The following is a 19,993-nucleotide window of genomic DNA, read 5'->3' on the forward strand; positions in this document are numbered from 1 at the left end:
AAGTGGCTTCCTTTTTCTTGGAAGAAACAACGAAGAGAATAAATTACCGCACGGAATTTCGCCATCTGTCGTTGTTTTTTCTTGTTGCACATCCACTTTTCGTATTACCCTTTATGAAGCAAAACGTCGTAATGCCGTTGATGTATTCAAAGCAGAATACAGCCTTCCCCATTATTATTTAGCTTCAGTCATGGGATTCGAACGTTTTGAGATCGTGTTGGAGAACCGTAATGGGATTTTTTACCCAGGTCAAACTATTATCGGTGTTGTCCACGTATCAAATGCCAAAAGTGAAACTATAAGAGGTAATTATTTAGATATAATATTAATTTTTAAAAATGCGTATAAAAAGGTAATTGGAGTGCTCTCCAAAAGGTATTCAAGTTGATTGCAGTGGAGTGGCAGAAGTTCGTATCCCAGGGAAAGATGCGAAAAACACTTACAATTCGACAGGATGTGACTTTTACTGCGCGAGAGAACAATATTTCGATTTCAAATTCTCACTAGTCAATCCAGGTAAACGTGAAATGAAAACAGTAAAAATATCAACAGGAAAACAATTGAGAACATCATGTTGTGCTTTCTTAGGGCAGCATGCTGTCGAATTGGCGGCAGGTCACCATCAATATCCGTTCACCTTCGTTCTGCCAACGCAGATCCCTCCGTCGTTCGAAGGACCTTACGGCCATATTCGCTATAATATTCAAGCTGTCGCCCAGCGTACTTGGCTAAAGCGAGAATACGTTTGCAACAGCAATCTGACTGTCAATGCAATCGTCGATCTCAATACCATGCCCAAGACAGAGGTATAACTTCTATAAATGTTTACTAGTGAATTAAAAAAAAAAATTACTCATAAAATGAAATTCCATATAGCTACCAGTAAAAAAAATCAAGTCAAAAACACTTGGTTTATTATGTTGCAAATCGGCCCCCATTTCTGCACAAGCGCAGATCGAACGCGCTGGCTACGTACCGGGAGAAACGATCATTTTGCACGCACATACCGATAACGAGAGTGGTATATCGATGCGAGGTTCTAAAGCTCAACTTGTTCAGGTTGGTTACGCATTATAAGGTGCTTTATTCGTCATCAATGCATTTTAATGGCGGCTGGCGGTTGCAGATTACCAAGTTTATCGCTGAAGGGCAAACGAACTGCGAATCTAAAGTCCTAAAAGCTTACATTCACGAAAGCTTTATTGAAACTGATGTTATGGATAACGTAAAATTCGTTGTTCCTCAAGTACCACCTTCTACCCTGCCGTTTTGCGGAATCATGGATATATCATACCAAGTTCAAGTGAGCCGTTTGATTTTAAAAACAAACATGTTTTATTGATAATTTTATCATGAAACGATAGTATAGATTTCAAATTTTCATCTTAAATGAAGTGTTCTAGGAAACAGTTCATTTTTTACAAAGTTACGTTATAAGTAACGTTTACTTTTTTTTATGGGTAAATAGTATATAGTTGACCCTGGTACTTTGTCGATTAACGTGACCATCAACCTTGATCTGGTGATCGGTACGATCCCACTCCGTTCTCATACGGTCCCAAGCACAACCACAGTGTCAAATAACTCCGTACCTATTCTTGATCATTGGACGATCCCTGACGTCCGTGGAAGTGAATGGGTTCGCCCGTCTGCTCGTAAGTTGTGTAGTTGCATTGCAATCTATTTTGCTTACAATTAAAAATTTTATTATTTTACTCTTTTACGGCTAGCTCCACCGAGTTACGAAGAAATTGTTCAAGTCGGAGACGCACGATAGGCAGTGAAGTTGTAGACTACTGCTAGTCACATGTTCTTTTTTCTAAATGCATGTCTTATTGAAATTTCATAAGATTTTAAGTATCAAATAAAAGACCTCAATTCTAGTCTACCATACCAATTGTTTTACGAGGACGAGATGATATTGAAATCATTGTAATTTTTTCCAGTAAAATTATGTTTACAATCGAGTCATTGGACGGGAAATCACATTGCCAATGTCCACATAATTAAAAGACACCGTTACGGGAATCAGGTTAAAACAAAATCACCAAATAGTTTCATTCACATTTAGCTAAGGGTGAGTCCTTCATCAATCAACAGGACGGTCAATGGCTGCCTTCTCATCCAACTGAAGAAAATCGATGATATGTAATTCTGAATAATCTTTGGCACGACAAGGAATTAATGCAATCTGATATTCGTCTGCTCGAACAACTGGACAAAGAAGAGGGCAATGCACATTTGTGGCATCCAACTGGTACAGCAACAGCGAGCGTGGATGTGTGGGATTTAAGGCGTATTTAAGATCCCAAACCTCAATTTTACCCGACGTATTACAGCTGACCCAATATTTATCCGATATGATTCTGTATTGTCGATAAAATGAAGACTTTCATAAATAAAAACTGTCTGAAAAGAATAATTTTACGTACTTGACGAAAACAATGGAACTGCTGCTTCGGACGCTCCTTATGCAAGTTGTAGTCTCCGTGTCCCACAGCCTGCGCGCGAGAACAATTACAGCGTAAAATTAGAAAATTCTTAATTACAGTACAGGAAATTATTACTGGATTTCGTAACGAGAGCCAGCCAATAGCAATCCCTTTCTATAGTCGAACACGCCCATTTCCGAATATGGGATTTGGATGGTTTTAAGGATCTCCATGGAAGCGGTGGACCGTATTTGTATTTGGTCACACTTGGCCTCGGTATCACTTATGAGGAGCAAGACATATGCATCGTTTACGAAAAGCTGTAGGACTCTAAGTTTTTGGTCGAGTACAATTCGGTGTACTATGGGTATCTCTTCGGAGGGAGACTTGATCAGCCGAAGGGTGATAAAGTCTTGTTCTGTTGGCTACAAAGCATTATTATTAATGACAATAGTTTCAGTGGGTTACGAGAATTACCGACGACAAGCAAGAAAGCAGCCAATAATTTCCTGGTGAACCGCCAAGACTGAGACCATTCACCGGAATGTAGTGAGATTCGTAATTGGCAACGTCCATCTCGTCAAGTACCTGAAGCTGTTGCGAAAAAGATTAAAAAGGAAAAATCACTAACGGAAGTAGCAGCTTTTGTTTAACTAACTGCTTACCAATTCTGTGGTATGTACATTCCATATGCAAATAGAACCTCCAAAGTAACTAGCAACGACGATGTCGTCATTAAACTGCAGGCAACGGACCGTGTTGCATCCAAGAAGACGGTTGGTCAACAGCAACGGTTGAAAAATCTTTAAAACAAAATTATTTCTTGTCAGTCGTGAAACATTGTGCTACAAGTTGTTAACTTACAGCGCTCGTTTCCAACGTCCATCTATTCCAAAATCTTATGCTGCCATCGCGTTGACCTCTGCCAATCCACCTTTTGTTCATTTCAAAATTGAGACTTCCTCGTATCCAAAAAATACTTTCAATTTCAGGTTGACTAAAATCCGTAAATTCATTCTTGGAGTGCCGACCTTCTAGCCAATTCCGCCGTAGTTTCTGCAGAGAACATTGGTAGCCTTATGATTTAAGAAATTATTCTAGAAAAAAGCCTACCGACACAGAGTTTCCCACCTGCTGGCATAGGGTACGGCAACGAATATAACTTTTTGGAACACTAGAATCCAGAGACCATTTTAAAGCCAAAATTTCTAGCATGTCTCTCCATTCCACAGACAACCTTAGCTACAATAACAAAATGATAATATTGGTGTTAATTCCTCAAAATTAAGATATGTTAACATTTCATATCTCGGACTGGTTAGATATGGGGCACTAATTACCTCAACAAAGGTGAAATCAATAATTCTCTGGCTAAGTATATTCAATGCTATTCTAAAGCATGCTAATGCAAGTTAGTTACTACAACACAAAACAAAATACTAAAGATGTAACCTTACATTTCTCTCTAACAGCTTTTTCCATGTTTTTCCATATGTTATATTGTCACGCCACTGAACTGACACTGCTTCCGAATTCTTCAGGCTATCATAGTCCAAGTAATTGAAAATTTCTTCAACCACATCGTTCATCAGACGTCCTGAAAGCAAATGTATAGAAGCATATATTAGTAAATGTAGCATAAGCACTATCCCATCAAGTTAAACTTACTTGAGAGGGAACTTACGATATCAGATTGATACCTTATTTGAATCTCTTTCGTCATTCTCCATTAACTGGCTTTTAAAAAATTTGCTAAAAATTAAAATCAACACGAATCGTTTCAATCCAGAGAGTAAACACAATTTGGAACATAAAATCCGGCTGCAAATAAGCCACCCAGCGTTGCCTGTTTCATAAAAACCCAACCTATGCAAGAATGCAATGCGCAAATCAGTAGGCCAGGACGACGACTGTGTAGAATAAACGTTGTTGGATTATTTTCCGTTATCATTTTGGGGGCTTACAACGTCACCTTATTATCACGTCACTGACGTATGGTAAACAGCTGGTACAAAAGTGGTTGTTGTAACTCCGGACAGATAAGAATTTTTATGCAAAGACTAGAAACATTTTCTTTTCGATGAAGTGTATCATAATTATAATTATTTATACACAGAATAATATACATAATTATTATAGAATTGCAATATCCGCGCAATTCACATATGTTTCCTGATCGCCGCATCCGTAATCTGTTGTACCATCCCCACAATCTCCGATTCGGCTACCTTCAATTCGCGCATAAGTATAAAAATTTTTTAGGAAACAAATCGAATTGCAAACAGCATTACAAATAAAATGCAATTGCAATAGCAAGAAGCAAGGAAAATAACATCTTACCTCCCCTGTAGTACCACTGCAGAACGCAGTTTTCACAAGTGATTTGAGCAGGTAATTGCACCTGAATTGTGAATACCACTGCCACGGAATTTTGCTCAACGTTGAATTGAGTCGTTCCGTCCGCTAATGTCAACAAGTTTTGGTTCAAACATTCTTGGGTGACCAACTCTTCGGACGAGGTCTTAGGACACAGACGGAATTCAAAGAATCCCATATGACTGATGTTTAGGTTGATTGTAACATCAATTAGCTGAAATTAAAAACAAACAAAAGAAAAAAAAATGGGCCTAATTGAAATTACATGATAATGGCACATGTAATGTATTAGAAATGTTGTTTCAAAATTAAATTTCTAGTCCTTACACTTCCTTGTTCGTAGATTCTACCAATCGTCCCTGTGCCATACAGTCCTCCTTCGTCATTGTTGCGAGGTCGAGGATCGCTCCAGATATCACCACACTCACCACACCGACCTTGATTCACATCATCGTATTGCACCTGTTGATCGTCAATAACAATTTATACATTCTTCTTTAATGGATTGTGCATGGCAAATCGTCAATGTTCTGTCGAATAAGGAAAAACTTGATTCGTTTTGTAAATGAATACAAATAATAGTCGCGTAATTAAAAATGAGTAAATTTTCGAACCAAATATCAAATAGAAATGGAATTAAGACCATTAGAAATAGAAAATATTGATACTAAACAGCAATAAAAATAAGAACTTATGTCGTACAAAAATAAACTTATATATTCGAAATTGTATTCGAAACGATTCAATTTGCAGCTACAACGAACAAGAATAACGAATAAAAATAAGGAAAATTGTTATTCGACGAATAACGAATAAAAATTTTGCATTGTTCTATTCGAAATTTTTGTTTGACAGAACACTGCAAATCGTGTGTCAAGCGGATCGATTTAAGTACTACCTGCACGTATCCACAGCTGAGAAAATCGTCTGCTGTGTTGACGGGTGTGTTGAAACCGAATCGCCACATAGACGATCGCTGAGGTGGGTCGAACATCATTCCATGACCGACTACGTTAGATGCTGAAAAGACCAAAGCCAGGAAGACGGACAAGGTAAATGCTTGCATGTTGCTGCTTGTCTAAATTGGTTCCTGCTAGAAAAATAATTAGGAGAACTCAATGTGCAGTGAACCTTAGGGAACAAAATTTAAACGGCTGATGAGCTAGTTTCAGTTGCCCAAAGCTTTTTATGGGATTAACGTCAGGTTTCTTATCTAACCAGCTTGTATAATAAGTATATTTTATTTTGTTTTGCTTATTTTTTTATCATGAGACTGTTTGTACCCAACTGTTAATCTAATGTCAGTCATTCCCGGTTCCAATAAAGCATACACGTAGCACGATGCTTACCCCAGACATTGATCGACACGAAGTGATCTCTTTTTCGGAGGAGATGATGACCTAAAAAACTGATGTATGCAATTTGCGTGTTGTTTTTCAAATTGTTGGGAGCAACGCTTTTTTATTCGATTTTTATGAAAATCGGAACCGGTGTTGAATTTAAACGCGAATTAAATGGTAAACTCAACTCATCAGTCATAGTCTGGAGTTACATAAAAATCAAAATGAAATGTTTCTGGTGGCAGTGTACTACTGATACGTTTATCTTTATTTTTTGTTTTGTGGTGAGGTGAGGAGATACAATCACACACAAAGAAGGTACCAAACTTAGCGCTATCTCATTGGTGTCTAGATAAGTAAGCAAAGATTTGTGCGTTGAAAAGCGTTACATAGCATGAAAAGAATGAATAAATAATACCGAAGACAGTTCGATTTACAACATAGAATTGAATTCGGTGGTAACTATATTTAACACACTACTTGCCATTTTGGATTTTGATAGCTCTGTCGGTAACCGAAAACGAATCAAATACAAGCACTTTTTTTCCTGATCTAATCCTAGAAAACGCCAAAAAGTTCTATACTTGATTTGTAATTTACGAAGTCAGAGACATGCAACATAGGACGATGTAAATACTTTACTTGAACTATTGAATCTGGGTTGTTCAATGAAAGTGTATAGTAACAATGGCGTATTTTCCTATTTATGGAAGGATGGCTATATCGGCACAATTAACGAAGGTCTCTTGATCTCCGCAACCTAAAGCGCCAACGCCGTTGTCGCAGACGCCCCACGAGTTGCCTGATTAGAAAGAAGTGTCACACCATGAGCATAGCAAAGGAAGACGGTCTTTTGTTGTTTGGAGGGAAATCTTTATTACCTGCTCTATACCACCATTGGAGTACGCAATTATCGCAAGTTAAACCAACCGGCAATTGAACTCGCGGATTAAACGGTTGGGCTGTTGACGATGGGAGGTAATACCTCGTTGTGCCATCTGCAAATGTCAATAAGTTGTTGTTCAAACACTCCTGTGTTACTAGTTCACTGGCGGAATTCTTCGGACACAGCCGGAACTCAAAATAGCCTTTGTGATTGGCTGATACATTAACGGAGATATCAATAACCTTATTTTAATAAAACTAAAATTAATATTATCGTAAAACAAAAAGGGGACTTGTTATTATTTTACTGATCCTTGGCGATAGGTTTGCCCTTTGATTCCGGTGCCATAACGGCCTCCTTCGTCGTTCGGCCTAGGTCTTGGTAAACTCCATTCGTCGCCACACTCTCCACACCGGCCCTTGTTCACTGAGTTGTACTGGACCTGTGGTGTAGTAAAAGCAACAAATCAAATTAAATTTCACCTATTTAGAAAGAAAAATTTATTACCCCAAAACCGCCGCAGTTAAGACCGTTGTCGTTGTAATTTGGAGGCACTGCAAAGCCGAATCGAAACATCGATGATCGCTGAGGTGGATTCAACATCATACCATGGCCGACGATGGCGGTTGGTGCCATCACTACCACCAAAACCACTAAAGCTAGCAACTTAAAAAATGACTGCTCCATTGAAAATTACCCTTGACTTTGAAAACAAACTTCACAGCTATTCATGGGTTTAAAAAATCTAAGGTTTATATAGGTAGCGAGCGACAGAATGCTCGGTGACATCTTGTGCAATACTTATCCTTATCTACCAGTTTTAATTACTGTGTTTCCCCCGGCTTTATAGAGTCCTTGTGGCATTTAGGAGTGAATATCAGTCGGATGATAATCTTGCTAAAATCTTGGTTTAGTACCCATATGCATAGGCCTCTTAGCTAATCCTATAATGTGTTAAATAACGAATTTGTTTATTACCAGAAGGCAGTCAATGATGAAAATGATTGACAACTATTGGAGACTGATTCACCAACAAGATGCTCAGAAATGTACTTTCTGATCGGCGAAGTATTTACGCTGAACACAAAATGAGGTCTGTAGTTAGTGAATAACATTTAAATTTATTAACTTGATTTCTTGGGTTGGTGGCCGTGCTTTATCTTTCTAACCAGTCTTACGGCAGACGAAGCTTATTTGTTCTTGACTTCTGGATCTGTAAATGCTTGGCCTTTATTTTCTCTTGAAGATGGTTGCTCAATGCGGCGCAGAAATTTTTATCCACTTAAAGCTTATAAGCCATGGCCGTCAAAAATTTTAATAACACTACGTTACTATGACACTACAAGAACAAAGAACTCGTGTTTATGCAGTGTAAATTTCCCCAAGTACTTATACCTCTTGATTTGTTGCAACGTAAGCTGGTTGGAGATGCCAGGTAATTAACGATTTTCGTCCACTTTACGTTGTATCGTGCACGATCTCTACGATTCATCGTGAAACTCGTTTTCCTCTTAACACGCATTTCAATTAAACTAAGAATGGAACTAGTGTCAAACAGAACTTTCTGCAACTTTTACTGTGGCAATATTTTTATGACATATAATAGAGGTTAGTTCGGCTTTTGAAGCAATCTTTCACTGCCATGACATGACGGCATTGTACATTTTATTATTCTGTTACCAACAACCAAATGTCAAGTGCTCTCCAACTTCTTTTATCCTATTCTATGGAAAACTTCCCCTGCTAACTATGAGTGAGTAAACTGACTGGCCGACCCAAAACAGTAGTGCCTTTTTGAACATTGTAAACAGATTACAGCTCAATTTAAGAGACATTACATTTACTCATGGCTTACTGTAGCAACGCCAAGTCAACGCGCAATCCCTCCTGCAACCTGAAACTAGATTGCCAGAGGGTTGCAATACCCCAAACCGGATTCCATTTTCCACTGCTTGGTAACCAATACATAATTGGAATAAGCGGAAAGAAGCTGTGGAAAGTGGAATTCCGTTGGCTGCTCAGTTTCTCCCCCAGAGGACACAGGTATGGCCAATATCGAAGAAATTGGAATGGGTGGAAAGAAGCTGTGGAAAGTGGAACTCGGTTTGAGGTATTACGACCCTCTGGCAATTTTGTTTTTGGCGGGAGGGGTTGCACGTTGACCGGCCGTTACTACCGTAGGCTATGCATTTACTTGAATGATGAGTTGTTTTGCGGTAAACTGTCGGTAATAAAAATGTAGAGCAATAGTAATAGAGGATGCAAAGAAAAACTCTTGTGCACATAATTTGAACAACTTGATATCACTAACAGAATAGCTTGCAAGGTGAGGGGACGAAAACAGAAACTTGTACCATTCGTCTCTGCTGTTGAACTAGCGAGTCGCGACCTTGGGTTGCAAGGAATCTCGGTAGGGGTCAGCTGGGTCAAGCCAGGTTCAAAATAGTTTCGCCGTGGTTTCGTATCGGCCATTGTTATCTGTTAACAACGACGAAATTCGTAGGTTACGTAAATTTCTTTATGGCAGATTTATAAAACCTGTGCGTAAAATGTCTAAATTCTTTAAATATTCACTGTGAATTCGTGCTAATCAGGAATATTATAAACCAAAGATTTTAGGAAGATCCGTAGTGGTTTCCCAATAATAAACTTCTTTTCCATATTTTGCAGGTAGTATTACTCTAGTTGATACCAACTTAATCCTAATAGTTCTAATGCATGAGCCCTAAAGCCAGATCATTTGGAAGAATAATCAATACTGCCACAAAGATGACATATGCACACCGCCAACAAGTGATTTTTACCCTTGAAGATCTCAAACACAGCACCGAATTTCCTGTTAGTGCCAGTGGATCCGAGCTTGCACCAAAAAATTATCTGACATCCTTTAGTCTCTGTACTGGTGATGAAATATCAGTTCCTGTATCCAAGAATGTAAATAAGTTTATTATTTTAAATCAGTTCAAAATTTTACCATTATAAATTTTTTTTTGTAGCACCTCAGCCTGCTTGAAGAATTGGGAGAAAAAATAGGAATGAGCAATTGGCAAATTGAGTGCCGCATTGGTGCATCAGAGATTATCTTATTCTCTCCTTCAGATTCCTCTGCATCTCTGCTGCATGAACTAATTGCTTTGTCTCTTAGAGACTTCCAAGAATTCAGCCAAGGGATAGAATCTGTGGAAGCAAACCTGTCACATCTTTCCCTTTATAGGGCTGTTGAAGCCAATGATGATGTTAATTATGATGTCGAGCCGAAACGCTACACTTCTGTTGTAAACAACGCGAAATGGACGGGTAAAGAAAATAGAAAGAAACAACATATAAAAAAATATTAAATAAGTAAAAGTCAGTGAATTAATCAACTATTTTAATTTATCGTAGGATCGTTTGGAACTCTTATGTTACAAATCCCTGTTATGGGTGGATTCCGCGGTGGCGATTTCCGTCTAAAAAATCGGAAACAGCAAAGCAAATTATTCAACACCTCTCGAAATAGCCATCACGCTTTTCATGTGACTGCGTTTTATGACGATTGTCAAGCCTTGATGGAACCTATAACGAAAGGCTCTCGCATTGATTTCGTATTTAACCTACGATACAAAGATCCAACCATAGGGATCGCCCTACCGTTGAGTGAAGATTGTAGCAGCCCATTGTATCGTATATGGCAATCACCTCAGAACGATACTCATGCCGGAGCCGTTGCACAATTATCGAAGAATGAACAAAAATTCAGAGATCTGTTCAGTGATTGGAAGAAAATTGATCACTGTCGAGTAGAGCTGTATGCTGTGCCCTTGGAGCATGATTATTGCAAACAAAATTTATCGTTTAACTCACTGAAAGGCATTGACCGTTCCACGGTTAATCTCATTTTATCCATCCTTGGAGATTTTGTCGAGGTTCACCTTGCGATCGTCACGAAATACATAGGATATAAAGAAGACGATTGGATAACATCCGGAAGAGAGCATCTGATCAGAAAAAACCAAGGAAAGAGTCCTAAATATTTCCGCGAAAACGAATGGGTTGAACACTGGGCTGGAAACTGGGTGGATCTTCAGAATCGTCGCCTCGTATTGCCACCGCTTTCGATTGTCGTTCCCGATGAGCTATTAGGATTTGATGAAGCAGTTTTCCATTCCGATCCACCTCACCACGGCGGAAAATTTGACGGACACACGTTTGATCGAGCTGCCGTCATTATGTGGCCCAGGAATCAAACCTTCTCTACCGCCATCAGTTTTGGATTAGATCAAGCTTTGGATGTTGTTGAGAACGCTTCAAAGGAAAGTGTTTCTTCCCTTATCCTCACCGAAACGAAAAAAACTCAAATGCTGTACTTGTTAGCCCTATGCAAAAAGGAACCGAACAAGTCATGGTTTGCGTCTTCGTCGGAGTGTAGCGATCTGCGTTGCGATAGAGCTATCACAGTCCCTTTGCAAGTTGCATTCAAGAGGGCCCTTCGCTTGATTCATCTTTGTTTGATTTGGAACTTACCGGAATGTGGTCTGGAGCTGCTCTGTCTTCTCTTTACTGGCTTTGACACAACAAATTATCGTTGTCACCAATGTTCCATGTCGAACGAATCAACCGCCTTTGTAGGCGGTATTTGTTCTAAGGAAGTGGCAGACAAACTAGCAGAATTGGTTGTAATGCTTGACACGTGGAGTTCTAGCATTGTCAATGATTGCTTGAAGCCGTTGATCAACGAAAAAACGTCATTCGATCTAAGCCAGACTGGACATCTTGCAGATTTCGCGGCTTGTCTCTTCCACCGCCAGTGCTTCGAAGCGGCAATCTATATCAGTGATCAGGTTTACAGAATGCTGACCAACTTTTATTTGATTGAACTTACTGAATCGCAATCTACAGATAGCGTTGTAGGTACTTGCATCAATATGCTGGTTTTGATTGATGGTCTACCGTCAGAGTACAGCCGACTTACTCAACTTTTATTTCAGCTGAAATCTTTGAGCATTCGCCATCCATCAATTGTGATCGGTTGGCTTCAGCAAACCGATGTGACTTTGCTTAAGTCTCTACCTCCATACTGGGATTTCTACGTAGATCTTGTAACTAAACTGGAAAGTCAGCTAATGGAATTTGATGATCCCGCCAACAAGTACACATGTTCGTTTGAAGCTCTGGAAAAGGCTGCAGCTCAATTGATGGTATCGTTCCTGAAACTGCAAGACACTCAGAAACTTAAGATACTAATAGACAGGATTGTAAATTCCAAAAATCAAGCGGCAAGAATTTTATTGGCAGCGATACTTTCGTCTAGCAACATCTGGGCCGTTCCAATATCAGCATCAATGGAAGCCACGTTAATCACCTTGAGCGCCGCACGGGTTCAACAGCTTGTTCGCTTCAAATTCCCCATGTTAAAGTGGGAACAACCTGATGCAATCCTTAAGGAACATCCTGCAGTGGAGCTCTTCCTCCATTCAACCAAAGAGTCAATGACGTACAGCACATTTACAAGCGAAGAAGAAGCTCAGGCATTTACGTCCAAGTATTTCGGAGGCCAGAAGACCGTAACAGGTTACAGTGCAAAGGTGTCGGACATTCTACGTGGGTCAGATGGCGTGATTTCTGTGACAATTTTGAAGACCCCGGAAATCTACGAATCGTCTTTAAAGCAATTGGCATCTTTGGAAGCTGCACTGTCGGGTCCAAGTTTGATGACTTGTTCACCAAGTAGAAAAGAAATAGGGAATGCAGTAGAAGTAGGACTGGAAGCTTCACCTTCTGTTACGGAGTCGATTAACGAGTCGTCTTCGGCTAAACGATCAATAGCTCGGGTTAGTAAGAAGAGTCCGGGGGCATTGGCGCCTCCTGGAAAACGATCGAAGCGAATTTCAATAAAAAATCAAGTACAACAAACAGAACAAGAAAAATCCTTGACGTTATAATGCTTTGATTAACCGATGGTTTGCTCCTGGTATGACAGCCATTTCGTTCTAATGTTCCTTTGAAATAACGTGGTTGCGTTCTTTGCTATTGTTATTGTTTGGGTTTGATTGTTTTTGATGTCCAACCAAGAAATTTCAGGTTTTAAACAGCATTTGAAATAATTTGATCTGTTATTGTCGTTAACTTATTTTGGGATTTGTCATCTCAGCAATTTTTGTTTTCTTCGATAACCCGGCCCGCAAGTTTTCTGACATTTCAATACACCTTTCGATATTGAATGTCATATTGAAATCTCAGCCTTGTTAAATTTTTTTTCCGGATATTATTTGTTAAGCTTTATTTTTAAATTTTAACTGTTATTTTTTTTGCAGAAACTATACAATCTACGTTGGTATTTTTAAGTGACATATTTGTGCCGTATCTATTTTGGTTCATTAATGAAACTGCTACAAGCTTACTAGGTATCAACATTTATTTATTAGAAATACTATTTAAACGAAATAGTAAATAAAAGCACAATTACATACAACTATAAGGCAAAATTACATTCAGCTGATACTTTTAATCTAGTGCATATTCGAAATTAGGTGTGTAAACTTATAGACGTGTTTTCATCATGGATCTAACCAAAACGTGTTCGTTTACAAAACATTTGGTAAAGTTGCACAGTGTGCACATTTATTTATCTATGATTGAATTTTGAATGATTGTAACATGAGACTCAAACCTCGTGTTCATACAAGATAAGTACCTGTGTCAGTAAATTTGTGAGGTCTTTTTGATTTTTTTAACCGAGGTGTCTTACACAGTCCTCGATAGTATAGTGGTCAGTATCCCCGCCTGTCACGCGGGAGACCGGGGTTCAATTCCCCGTCGGGGAGGTAACATTTTTTAAAAATTTTGATAAAACAATTTTATTTTTTTCTAACACTTTTTCTTGATCATGGAGAAAATACTCTTTCAACAAGCAACAAATAAAAACAAGCATTTTTTTAAAAAGCAAAAATAAATGGAACCATTCAAGGAATAGCATCAGTTGATAAACTTCTTGATTGATTATTTGATTAAACATTTACAGCATACTTTTTTCTGTAATAAAAGAAAAATAAAATAAAATAACTACAATCCTAAAATGTACTGTTTAACTTTAGCCAGTCTTTTGGGGTTGCTTTAAAATTTTCATATTGTAGTTAAGTTTGGTATGTAACAGGAAAAATGTTGAGGTAGATGAAAGACATGTCTTGTTTGTACACATATTTTTTTTGTGCAAAAATTAAGTCAAAGAAATTTGTATTCAAATTTGTACTTAGTTCTAACACAGTCCTCGATAGTATAGTGGTCAGTATCCCCGCCTGTCACGCGGGAGACCGGGGTTCAATTCCCCGTCGGGGAGGTGAAACTATTTTCGTATGCCTTAGTAAGCAAAAAAATCAGTGAAAATCGAAATTTACCTTTCCTTAAGAGAACAAATTAATAAATTAATTAAAACTACATTCTACTGAATCGCTATTGGTTAATAGCTATTCGATGTTTTTGAAGCCTTTAAACTTTTAAATACATAGAAGCGAAATGATATTTTGGTAAAAATCCATAAATAGGAAAAAGAAATTATAAAAATGTCATACCTCCCCGACGGGGAATTGAACCCCGGTCTCCCGCGTGACAGGCGGGGATACTGACCACTATACTATCGAGGACTTACATATAATTGTTGCTAACAAAAACAAAAAACGTGAGATTTGTTAAATAGAGATGACAAGGAAGCACCCGAAATTTATGAGTACTACACTCAAATATGCCACGAACCTCCTTTTTTTATCATACTGCTTTAGTAGCATTTTCTGCATTAGCTTTTATCAATATGGTTCTCCATTTTCTGTTAATTAATTTTTTTTTGGCTCTTATGTGGTGTATTTTGTAATCTCCAGTTTTTAAAATGTTGCCATACAGAATTCTTCACATGAAGAAAAAAAAAATATTTTAAATCACTTGTTAAAGCTTTTTTTTATGTATGGGAATTTCGTGTTAAATTATAGCTCGATGCGTATAAGTAAAACCCGTTTTTTTCAAAAATTAAATCATTTTGACGAAAAAATCCTAATGATATTTTTTTTTCGTACACAGTTTTAGTAAACACTGGCAAAATTGGTGACTTAAAAGGAACATTACATGAGTTACTTGTGGCCGTGGGAATATATTTAAAATATTTAAGAAAACATTTTGTCAGAAGTGGGATTCGAACCCACGCCCAGAGAACTGGACTGCGACCTGAACGCAGCGCCTTAGACCGCTCGGCCATCCTGACTTTACTCATGATGGTTTGCTATCAAAGTAAATGTAGCGCTGAAGATAAGTAACCTAGTTTCTGGCAAAGTAGGTAGTTAAACTGGATGTTGGATTTATTAACTCACGTTAGTACCATTAGAGTGCCATGTTAAAACTGTGCCCTTCGACCAAAACGTTGCCATTTTAAAAATAACCCTTTCTGATTTATTACAAACACGAATACAGGTAGCCAATAATTTTGTTTCAACTTGCACTAAATTCAGAGAAAATATTTTCGTCGCACATTGCTTACACACAGTGCAGACATGTATGTAACAAGGACAGCTTCAGAGCCGTCACTTAAACTACAATTGGTGACGTCCATATAGCGTAACGGGTACCCTATAGGCAATGACTGTTGCGATGACATTGAGGAGGAAGGATGTTATTTACGCCAGAAGCCCACTCGACACCATTCATCGTGTGCACTCCGTATGGAACATATGGAGCCTACGTGACAAGCCAATATATCAAGATAACAAAAAACAAAACAAAAAAAAAAAACAGCGTACTGAATGATCTTTTTCCTGCTCTCAGCCTACACAAGAGAAAGTCGACTGAGGAAACGGTTGATTCAACGCATATGCTACCAAACTAGCATAATTTCTCCTCTTCATCAAAGTGTCTTTCACTCAATTAGACCTTTTTTTTCGACTAGCGTGTAGTAGCTTGTCCCATTTTCAAGAATGACAGTTAATCACCAAGAAGGACGAATTAGATGGCAAAAAGCATATAGGACGCCGTAATCAATTTATCGCTATTGTTAACGTGATTGTCTGTTGGCACAAGTCCGAATTCCACACTTGATAGCCTACACACTACACGCTTACGGAATACCGTAGAACTATTTTTTATTGTGGGTCGTAAATGGCTCCAGCGTTATCTACATCGTAACAACCCCCATAGGGTTCAACATTTTCTGAAAGGATGAATGGAATAAAATAAAGAAAAAAAAAAGAATGGGATGGCAAATTAAATACGGGTCAAGGTTTCGTGGAAGAGCGACGAAGGTGACACGTCAACCAAGACCTCGATTGCCTTATACAATTCTATTTGCACATTCCGGTCGTGATTTGTCCTCACGACAGCACCAGCATCGGTAATTAACCATGTCTGAACCAATCGCATTTGCTTAAATTTAATTTCTTTTTAATTTTTTTAAAATTCACTATTGAAACAACAAAAACGTAGAAATGATGTTGTTATGTGCCAACATTTAAATTCCACATTTATCCGATGCGAAAATCGTTGTTGTGGTTGCTATTTTAAAACATGGGCTAAGTGTTTACTATATCTTATCAGTTACGGCTTATCGAGAAGCGCACGGGGAGTATTAATCGATGACGTTAGCCTAGGGCACTGGGATTTACGTACGGCGTTTTCATTATTTCATAACCGAAGACGTTTCCAGACTTTTGATACGCGCAAACTGGATTTGAGCGGTTACGGCGGTGAGCAGATGCCAACGGCTTGGATACTCGTAGCATAACGTGTTGTTGAATAGGCAAGCCGACTTACATCGATGTATTAAAAACAAAAATTAAACATGAAATAAAAAAAAAAAAAAACGGTACACCTGAGGGGGCCAACTCGTTTCCTGAATAAAAAAGAAGCCAAACACATGGAACAATTTTTTCGTGTTTGGAGAGCACAGAAAATTGGACATTAAATTTATTTTTTTTTAGCTGGGTCGCTAACCTGGTGTTGATGATCTTTGAACGATTAAAAAAAAAATAAGTCGCTTGGAATTTTGTTTACTATTCCAACCACCGTGGTAGATAATTTAAAGAGCTCATTGGTCACATCCATATGTTGACACAGATGCGTTGCTATAGAATGTTACGGTCTTTCTCTCTTACAAAGGCTGGTCATGTCAATCAAAATAGTTGAGCTCGATCGGCACGTCTTATCGTGTCGGTTTTTTCTGTTTGGTTTGTTACTTAACAAAGAAGAAAAAGGGAGCAAAAAGCACTTTCAAAAATATGTCTTTCTTCCTAAACAGGCCGTTGGGTGTGATTGGACGTTGTCCTAATTTTTTGATGGAGAAAGTACATTGGGAGAAGATGCTCTGCAATGATAAGATTCAATCTCAAAGTTTGACAGCCAGCACGTTTGCTGATTTTTAAAAAAAGAAAATCCCTTAGAGACAGACTGAAAAGGATATTGATGCACCTATACACGGACATGATCTGAAGTATGGAAAACAAAAACAAAACAAAAAAACAGTCTCAAGCTTACGAAAGCAAACTGTTTACTGATGGTTGCCATTTGAAAGTTTAGACGTGGGATTTTACTCCAAGATTCTTCGGGGATCAGTCAGCGGCTTAGAACCTGTCAGAAGATGAGTCTTAATGATAAATGGATTAAGCAAAAATGAAAACAAGTTTCGAGTTTGCTTTCCATCGGTGCTTATCTACTGGAAATTACCCCACAAAGAAGTTATTGTTCAATCGTTTAAAGTATTTAAGCTTATACGGTTCACGTTATTCATATGTACCTATACTCGCAGTTGGTTGAAATTATACAGCTTTTATATGCCTCCCGGAAACAGGAAGCCGTTGTTTGAAAACTCCTAGTTTTTTGTTTAATTTTTATTTATATCGAACTTTTCAACCTTGATCTCGCTCTCAATTGCAGTAATAAAATATGCGTTGTTTTCAATGACGCGTTCTACATATCGACTTACTGACGGTCTCTCTCGCTAGCGCTGATTGCCATTATTTTAGGCTTGATTACATACTAGTATTTAACAGTTGTCCCGTTGAAATCTTGTAAATTTAGCCTACAGCGCGATAAACAATACGTGCATTTTTCTACATGTTCTTGTAGAGCCCAACAGGCAAAGGCCAGTATGGCCGTCCTGTTTGAATATGTGTCTGATAAGGGCCAGTGTCGATTCGAGATTAGGCTTCAAATATCAGGAGGTGGAACATGTACTGACAGTCTAATAACGATCGTATTATAATTCCCCTTTCCATGCCACACGAGGCATTTTTAACATTATTTTTTTTTTTCAGTTATCATTTATTTATGAAAACCCACATTCTATTTGATCGTAGGTGAGCAAATGCTTATAGGAGGGTTCTGAAATTACAGCGATAAATGGAAATCGATCTGACTTTTGGTTACAGTTATACCGAGCGTTGGAAAAAAAAAAGAAATTCGTCATTTGATCTTAACGCGTTTGTCGTATCGTTTCCGATGGCTAAACAAACACATTACAGGTGCAGATAAACGTAATCAATTCCGTCCCTGGCTCTCTGTCCGCGTTTCAGCGTTTTTCTTTTTCGAGGCGACAGCTCCCGAAGCGAATGGCAACCAACCTTTTTTTTTTTTTCTCTCTCACGTGATCAGCATCGTTGCCCGACACATACGTTGCCACCGTCGCAACGATGAACCGCCGAATGGTCGGCGTGAAAACAACGGGCGTAGTCCATAAATGGAGTTGTTGTTGTTTGTTCACCTTTATTCTCGTGCGTTGTTTGTTTTGGCCCTTTTTATTTTTCAGGGGCTTTTCTGTTAAAAAACATGAAAAAAAAATTCATAAATAAGCTGAACGAAATGATTTTAATAGACACGATATTATATCGTTAAATGGCTCGTTTTCATCGCTCGTTTTAACCGACCCATTCGAAGCCCATTAAGTTCATTTTTTAAGTTTTGTTTCAAGAGCCCGACGTTCGTTTGCTTCTCGTCTATAATGTAAAAACAGGCCACTACGAAAAGATGAAAGCCATCGACATTTTCAAGCAGCTCAATTTGTCTTCATCATGTTTCCCAAACGAGTGGGGCTTATGTGTAGGGGTTCATTTCTTTCTTCCACTCAGATTCACATGGCCCTACACACGACTCGAATTCAACTTATCTGGACATTGGTCGGCACATCCTGTTTTTTTCGGCAATTTTCCTTATCTCTCGACGCCGATGTAGAACCAACCCAAATGAGAGTCATAACTTCTTATATTCTTTAATGTTGCGGTAGAACTCTCAAAAATATATTTGAAAAAAAACATGACACGTTACATAGCGAGCCTGAGGCCTGTTTCATTGTCTATATTGTTTGGCAGAGAGCTGGAAAACGTTAGAGGAACTCTACCTTTGGGCTATGCACGTCCTTAGAAAAAAAGTGCACGACGACGATGTCCGCCCAAAAAAAAAAAAAAAACGTAGACTACGCCATCCAAAGTAGTTTTGCTTCGGGGTAAAGGGTATTTTTGTGGTCCCTTTTGTTACGATATACAAAGGAGTGTTACGATGATGGGGCGGGGTCACCGACCATTTAAATTTTTGTTTCTTTTCCATAAAAAAAAAAAAAATTATAAATAGATGATTTGCAAAAATAGATTAAGCAAAATAAGTATTTGCATTAATAAATTTTTTTTTTTTGACGAAGGTTTTTCTTTAATTCAAAATTTAAAAACAGCCAAGCGGAAGTTGAACGGAACTGCGAAACGGACAAAGTGTGCGGCAACAGCCGGTAACATTCAGTTCACAAAATTCTTTCTCAGAAAACTAACAAAAAAAAAGAGAGAGAAAGAGAAAAATTGAGAAAACGAACTCTTGAAATTCCCGCCCCTCTCTTCCCCATCAAAATATCCCAGTACACGAAAACCAGCGTGAGCAAGCAGTTTAGCCGTGCGTCTTCTTGATTCCAAAACATCCCGCAAAAAAAAATAACACATACACACATCTCGTGACTGCTTGACGTCATC

General features: G+C 38.4%; 5 protein-coding genes and 4 non-coding genes across 11 annotated transcripts; 4 read left to right on the plus strand and 5 right to left on the minus strand.

Annotated features, from left to right (window-relative positions):
* The first annotated feature begins 151 nt into the window (after nt 1-151).
* LOC130702141 (arrestin domain-containing protein 3-like) lies at nt 152-1,777 on the plus strand. The gene is made up of 7 exons (XM_057523806.2): nt 152-305; nt 376-516; nt 589-806; nt 877-1,059; nt 1,127-1,303; nt 1,469-1,655; nt 1,731-1,777. The coding sequence occupies exons 1-7, from the start codon at nt 191-193 to the stop codon at nt 1,775-1,777; spliced, it is 1,068 nt and encodes a 355-aa protein (XP_057379789.1). The 5' UTR covers nt 152-190.
* A 166-nt stretch (nt 1,778-1,943) lies between these two features.
* Nucleotides 1,944-4,239, minus strand: LOC130700949 (F-box and WD repeat domain-containing 11-B-like). Of its 2 annotated transcripts, none has more exons than XM_057522953.2 (9): nt 4,133-4,239; nt 3,890-4,029; nt 3,546-3,674; nt 3,297-3,488; nt 3,098-3,235; nt 2,910-3,026; nt 2,568-2,857; nt 2,433-2,501; nt 1,944-2,366 (listed from the first exon to the last, which is right to left on the minus strand). In XM_057522953.2, the coding sequence occupies exons 2-9, from the start codon at nt 4,019-4,021 to the stop codon at nt 2,090-2,092; spliced, it is 1,344 nt and encodes a 447-aa protein (XP_057378936.1). In that variant the 5' UTR covers nt 4,022-4,029; nt 4,133-4,239; the 3' UTR covers nt 1,944-2,089. The 2 variants fall into 2 exon arrangements, with proteins under 2 accessions (XP_057378936.1, XP_057378928.1); XM_057522945.2 differs by having other exon boundaries at nt 1,945-2,366; nt 4,101-4,239.
* A 262-nt stretch (nt 4,240-4,501) lies between these two features.
* On the minus strand, nt 4,502-5,955 carry LOC130701066 (uncharacterized). Its single transcript, XM_057523024.2, has 4 exons — nt 5,707-5,955; nt 5,136-5,270; nt 4,773-5,022; nt 4,502-4,660 (listed from the first exon to the last, which is right to left on the minus strand). Exons 1-4 carry the CDS (start codon nt 5,872-5,874, stop codon nt 4,566-4,568), a joined length of 648 nt encoding a protein of 215 aa, XP_057379007.1. The 5' UTR covers nt 5,875-5,955; the 3' UTR covers nt 4,502-4,565.
* An 818-nt stretch (nt 5,956-6,773) lies between these two features.
* On the minus strand, nt 6,774-7,775 carry LOC130701057 (uncharacterized). The gene is made up of 4 exons (XM_057523012.2): nt 7,542-7,775; nt 7,342-7,476; nt 7,030-7,276; nt 6,774-6,950 (listed from the first exon to the last, which is right to left on the minus strand). The coding sequence occupies exons 1-4, from the start codon at nt 7,719-7,721 to the stop codon at nt 6,853-6,855; spliced, it is 660 nt and encodes a 219-aa protein (XP_057378995.1). The 5' UTR covers nt 7,722-7,775; the 3' UTR covers nt 6,774-6,852.
* Nucleotides 7,776-9,582: 1,807 nt separating this feature from the next.
* Nucleotides 9,583-13,187, plus strand: LOC130700895 (uncharacterized). 2 transcript variants are annotated; one of them, XM_057522904.2, is made up of 4 exons: nt 9,583-9,704; nt 9,766-9,968; nt 10,031-10,331; nt 10,419-13,187. In XM_057522904.2, exons 2-4 carry the CDS (start codon nt 9,804-9,806, stop codon nt 12,953-12,955), a joined length of 3,003 nt encoding a protein of 1,000 aa, XP_057378887.1. In that variant the 5' UTR covers nt 9,583-9,704; nt 9,766-9,803; the 3' UTR covers nt 12,956-13,187. The 2 variants fall into 2 exon arrangements, with proteins under 2 accessions (XP_057378887.1, XP_057378870.1); XM_057522887.2 differs by having other exon boundaries at nt 9,609-9,968.
* A 578-nt stretch (nt 13,188-13,765) lies between these two features.
* Nucleotides 13,766-13,837, plus strand: Trnad-guc (transfer RNA aspartic acid (anticodon GUC)). The gene has a single exon. It is a non-coding gene; the product is annotated as a tRNA-Asp (tRNA).
* Nucleotides 13,838-14,277: 440 nt separating this feature from the next.
* Nucleotides 14,278-14,349, plus strand: Trnad-guc (transfer RNA aspartic acid (anticodon GUC)). The gene has a single exon. It is a non-coding gene; the product is annotated as a tRNA-Asp (tRNA).
* A 232-nt stretch (nt 14,350-14,581) lies between these two features.
* On the minus strand, nt 14,582-14,653 carry Trnad-guc (transfer RNA aspartic acid (anticodon GUC)). The gene has a single exon. It is a non-coding gene; the product is annotated as a tRNA-Asp (tRNA).
* A 524-nt stretch (nt 14,654-15,177) lies between these two features.
* On the minus strand, nt 15,178-15,261 carry Trnal-cag (transfer RNA leucine (anticodon CAG)). Its single transcript has one exon. It is a non-coding gene; the product is annotated as a tRNA-Leu (tRNA).
* Nucleotides 15,262-19,993: the final 4,732 nt, after the last annotated feature.

Source organism: Daphnia carinata, chromosome 10, assembly GCF_022539665.2.
Source record: "Daphnia carinata strain CSIRO-1 chromosome 10, CSIRO_AGI_Dcar_HiC_V3, whole genome shotgun sequence".
Classification (NCBI taxonomy): Eukaryota; Metazoa; Arthropoda; class Branchiopoda; order Diplostraca; family Daphniidae; genus Daphnia; species Daphnia carinata.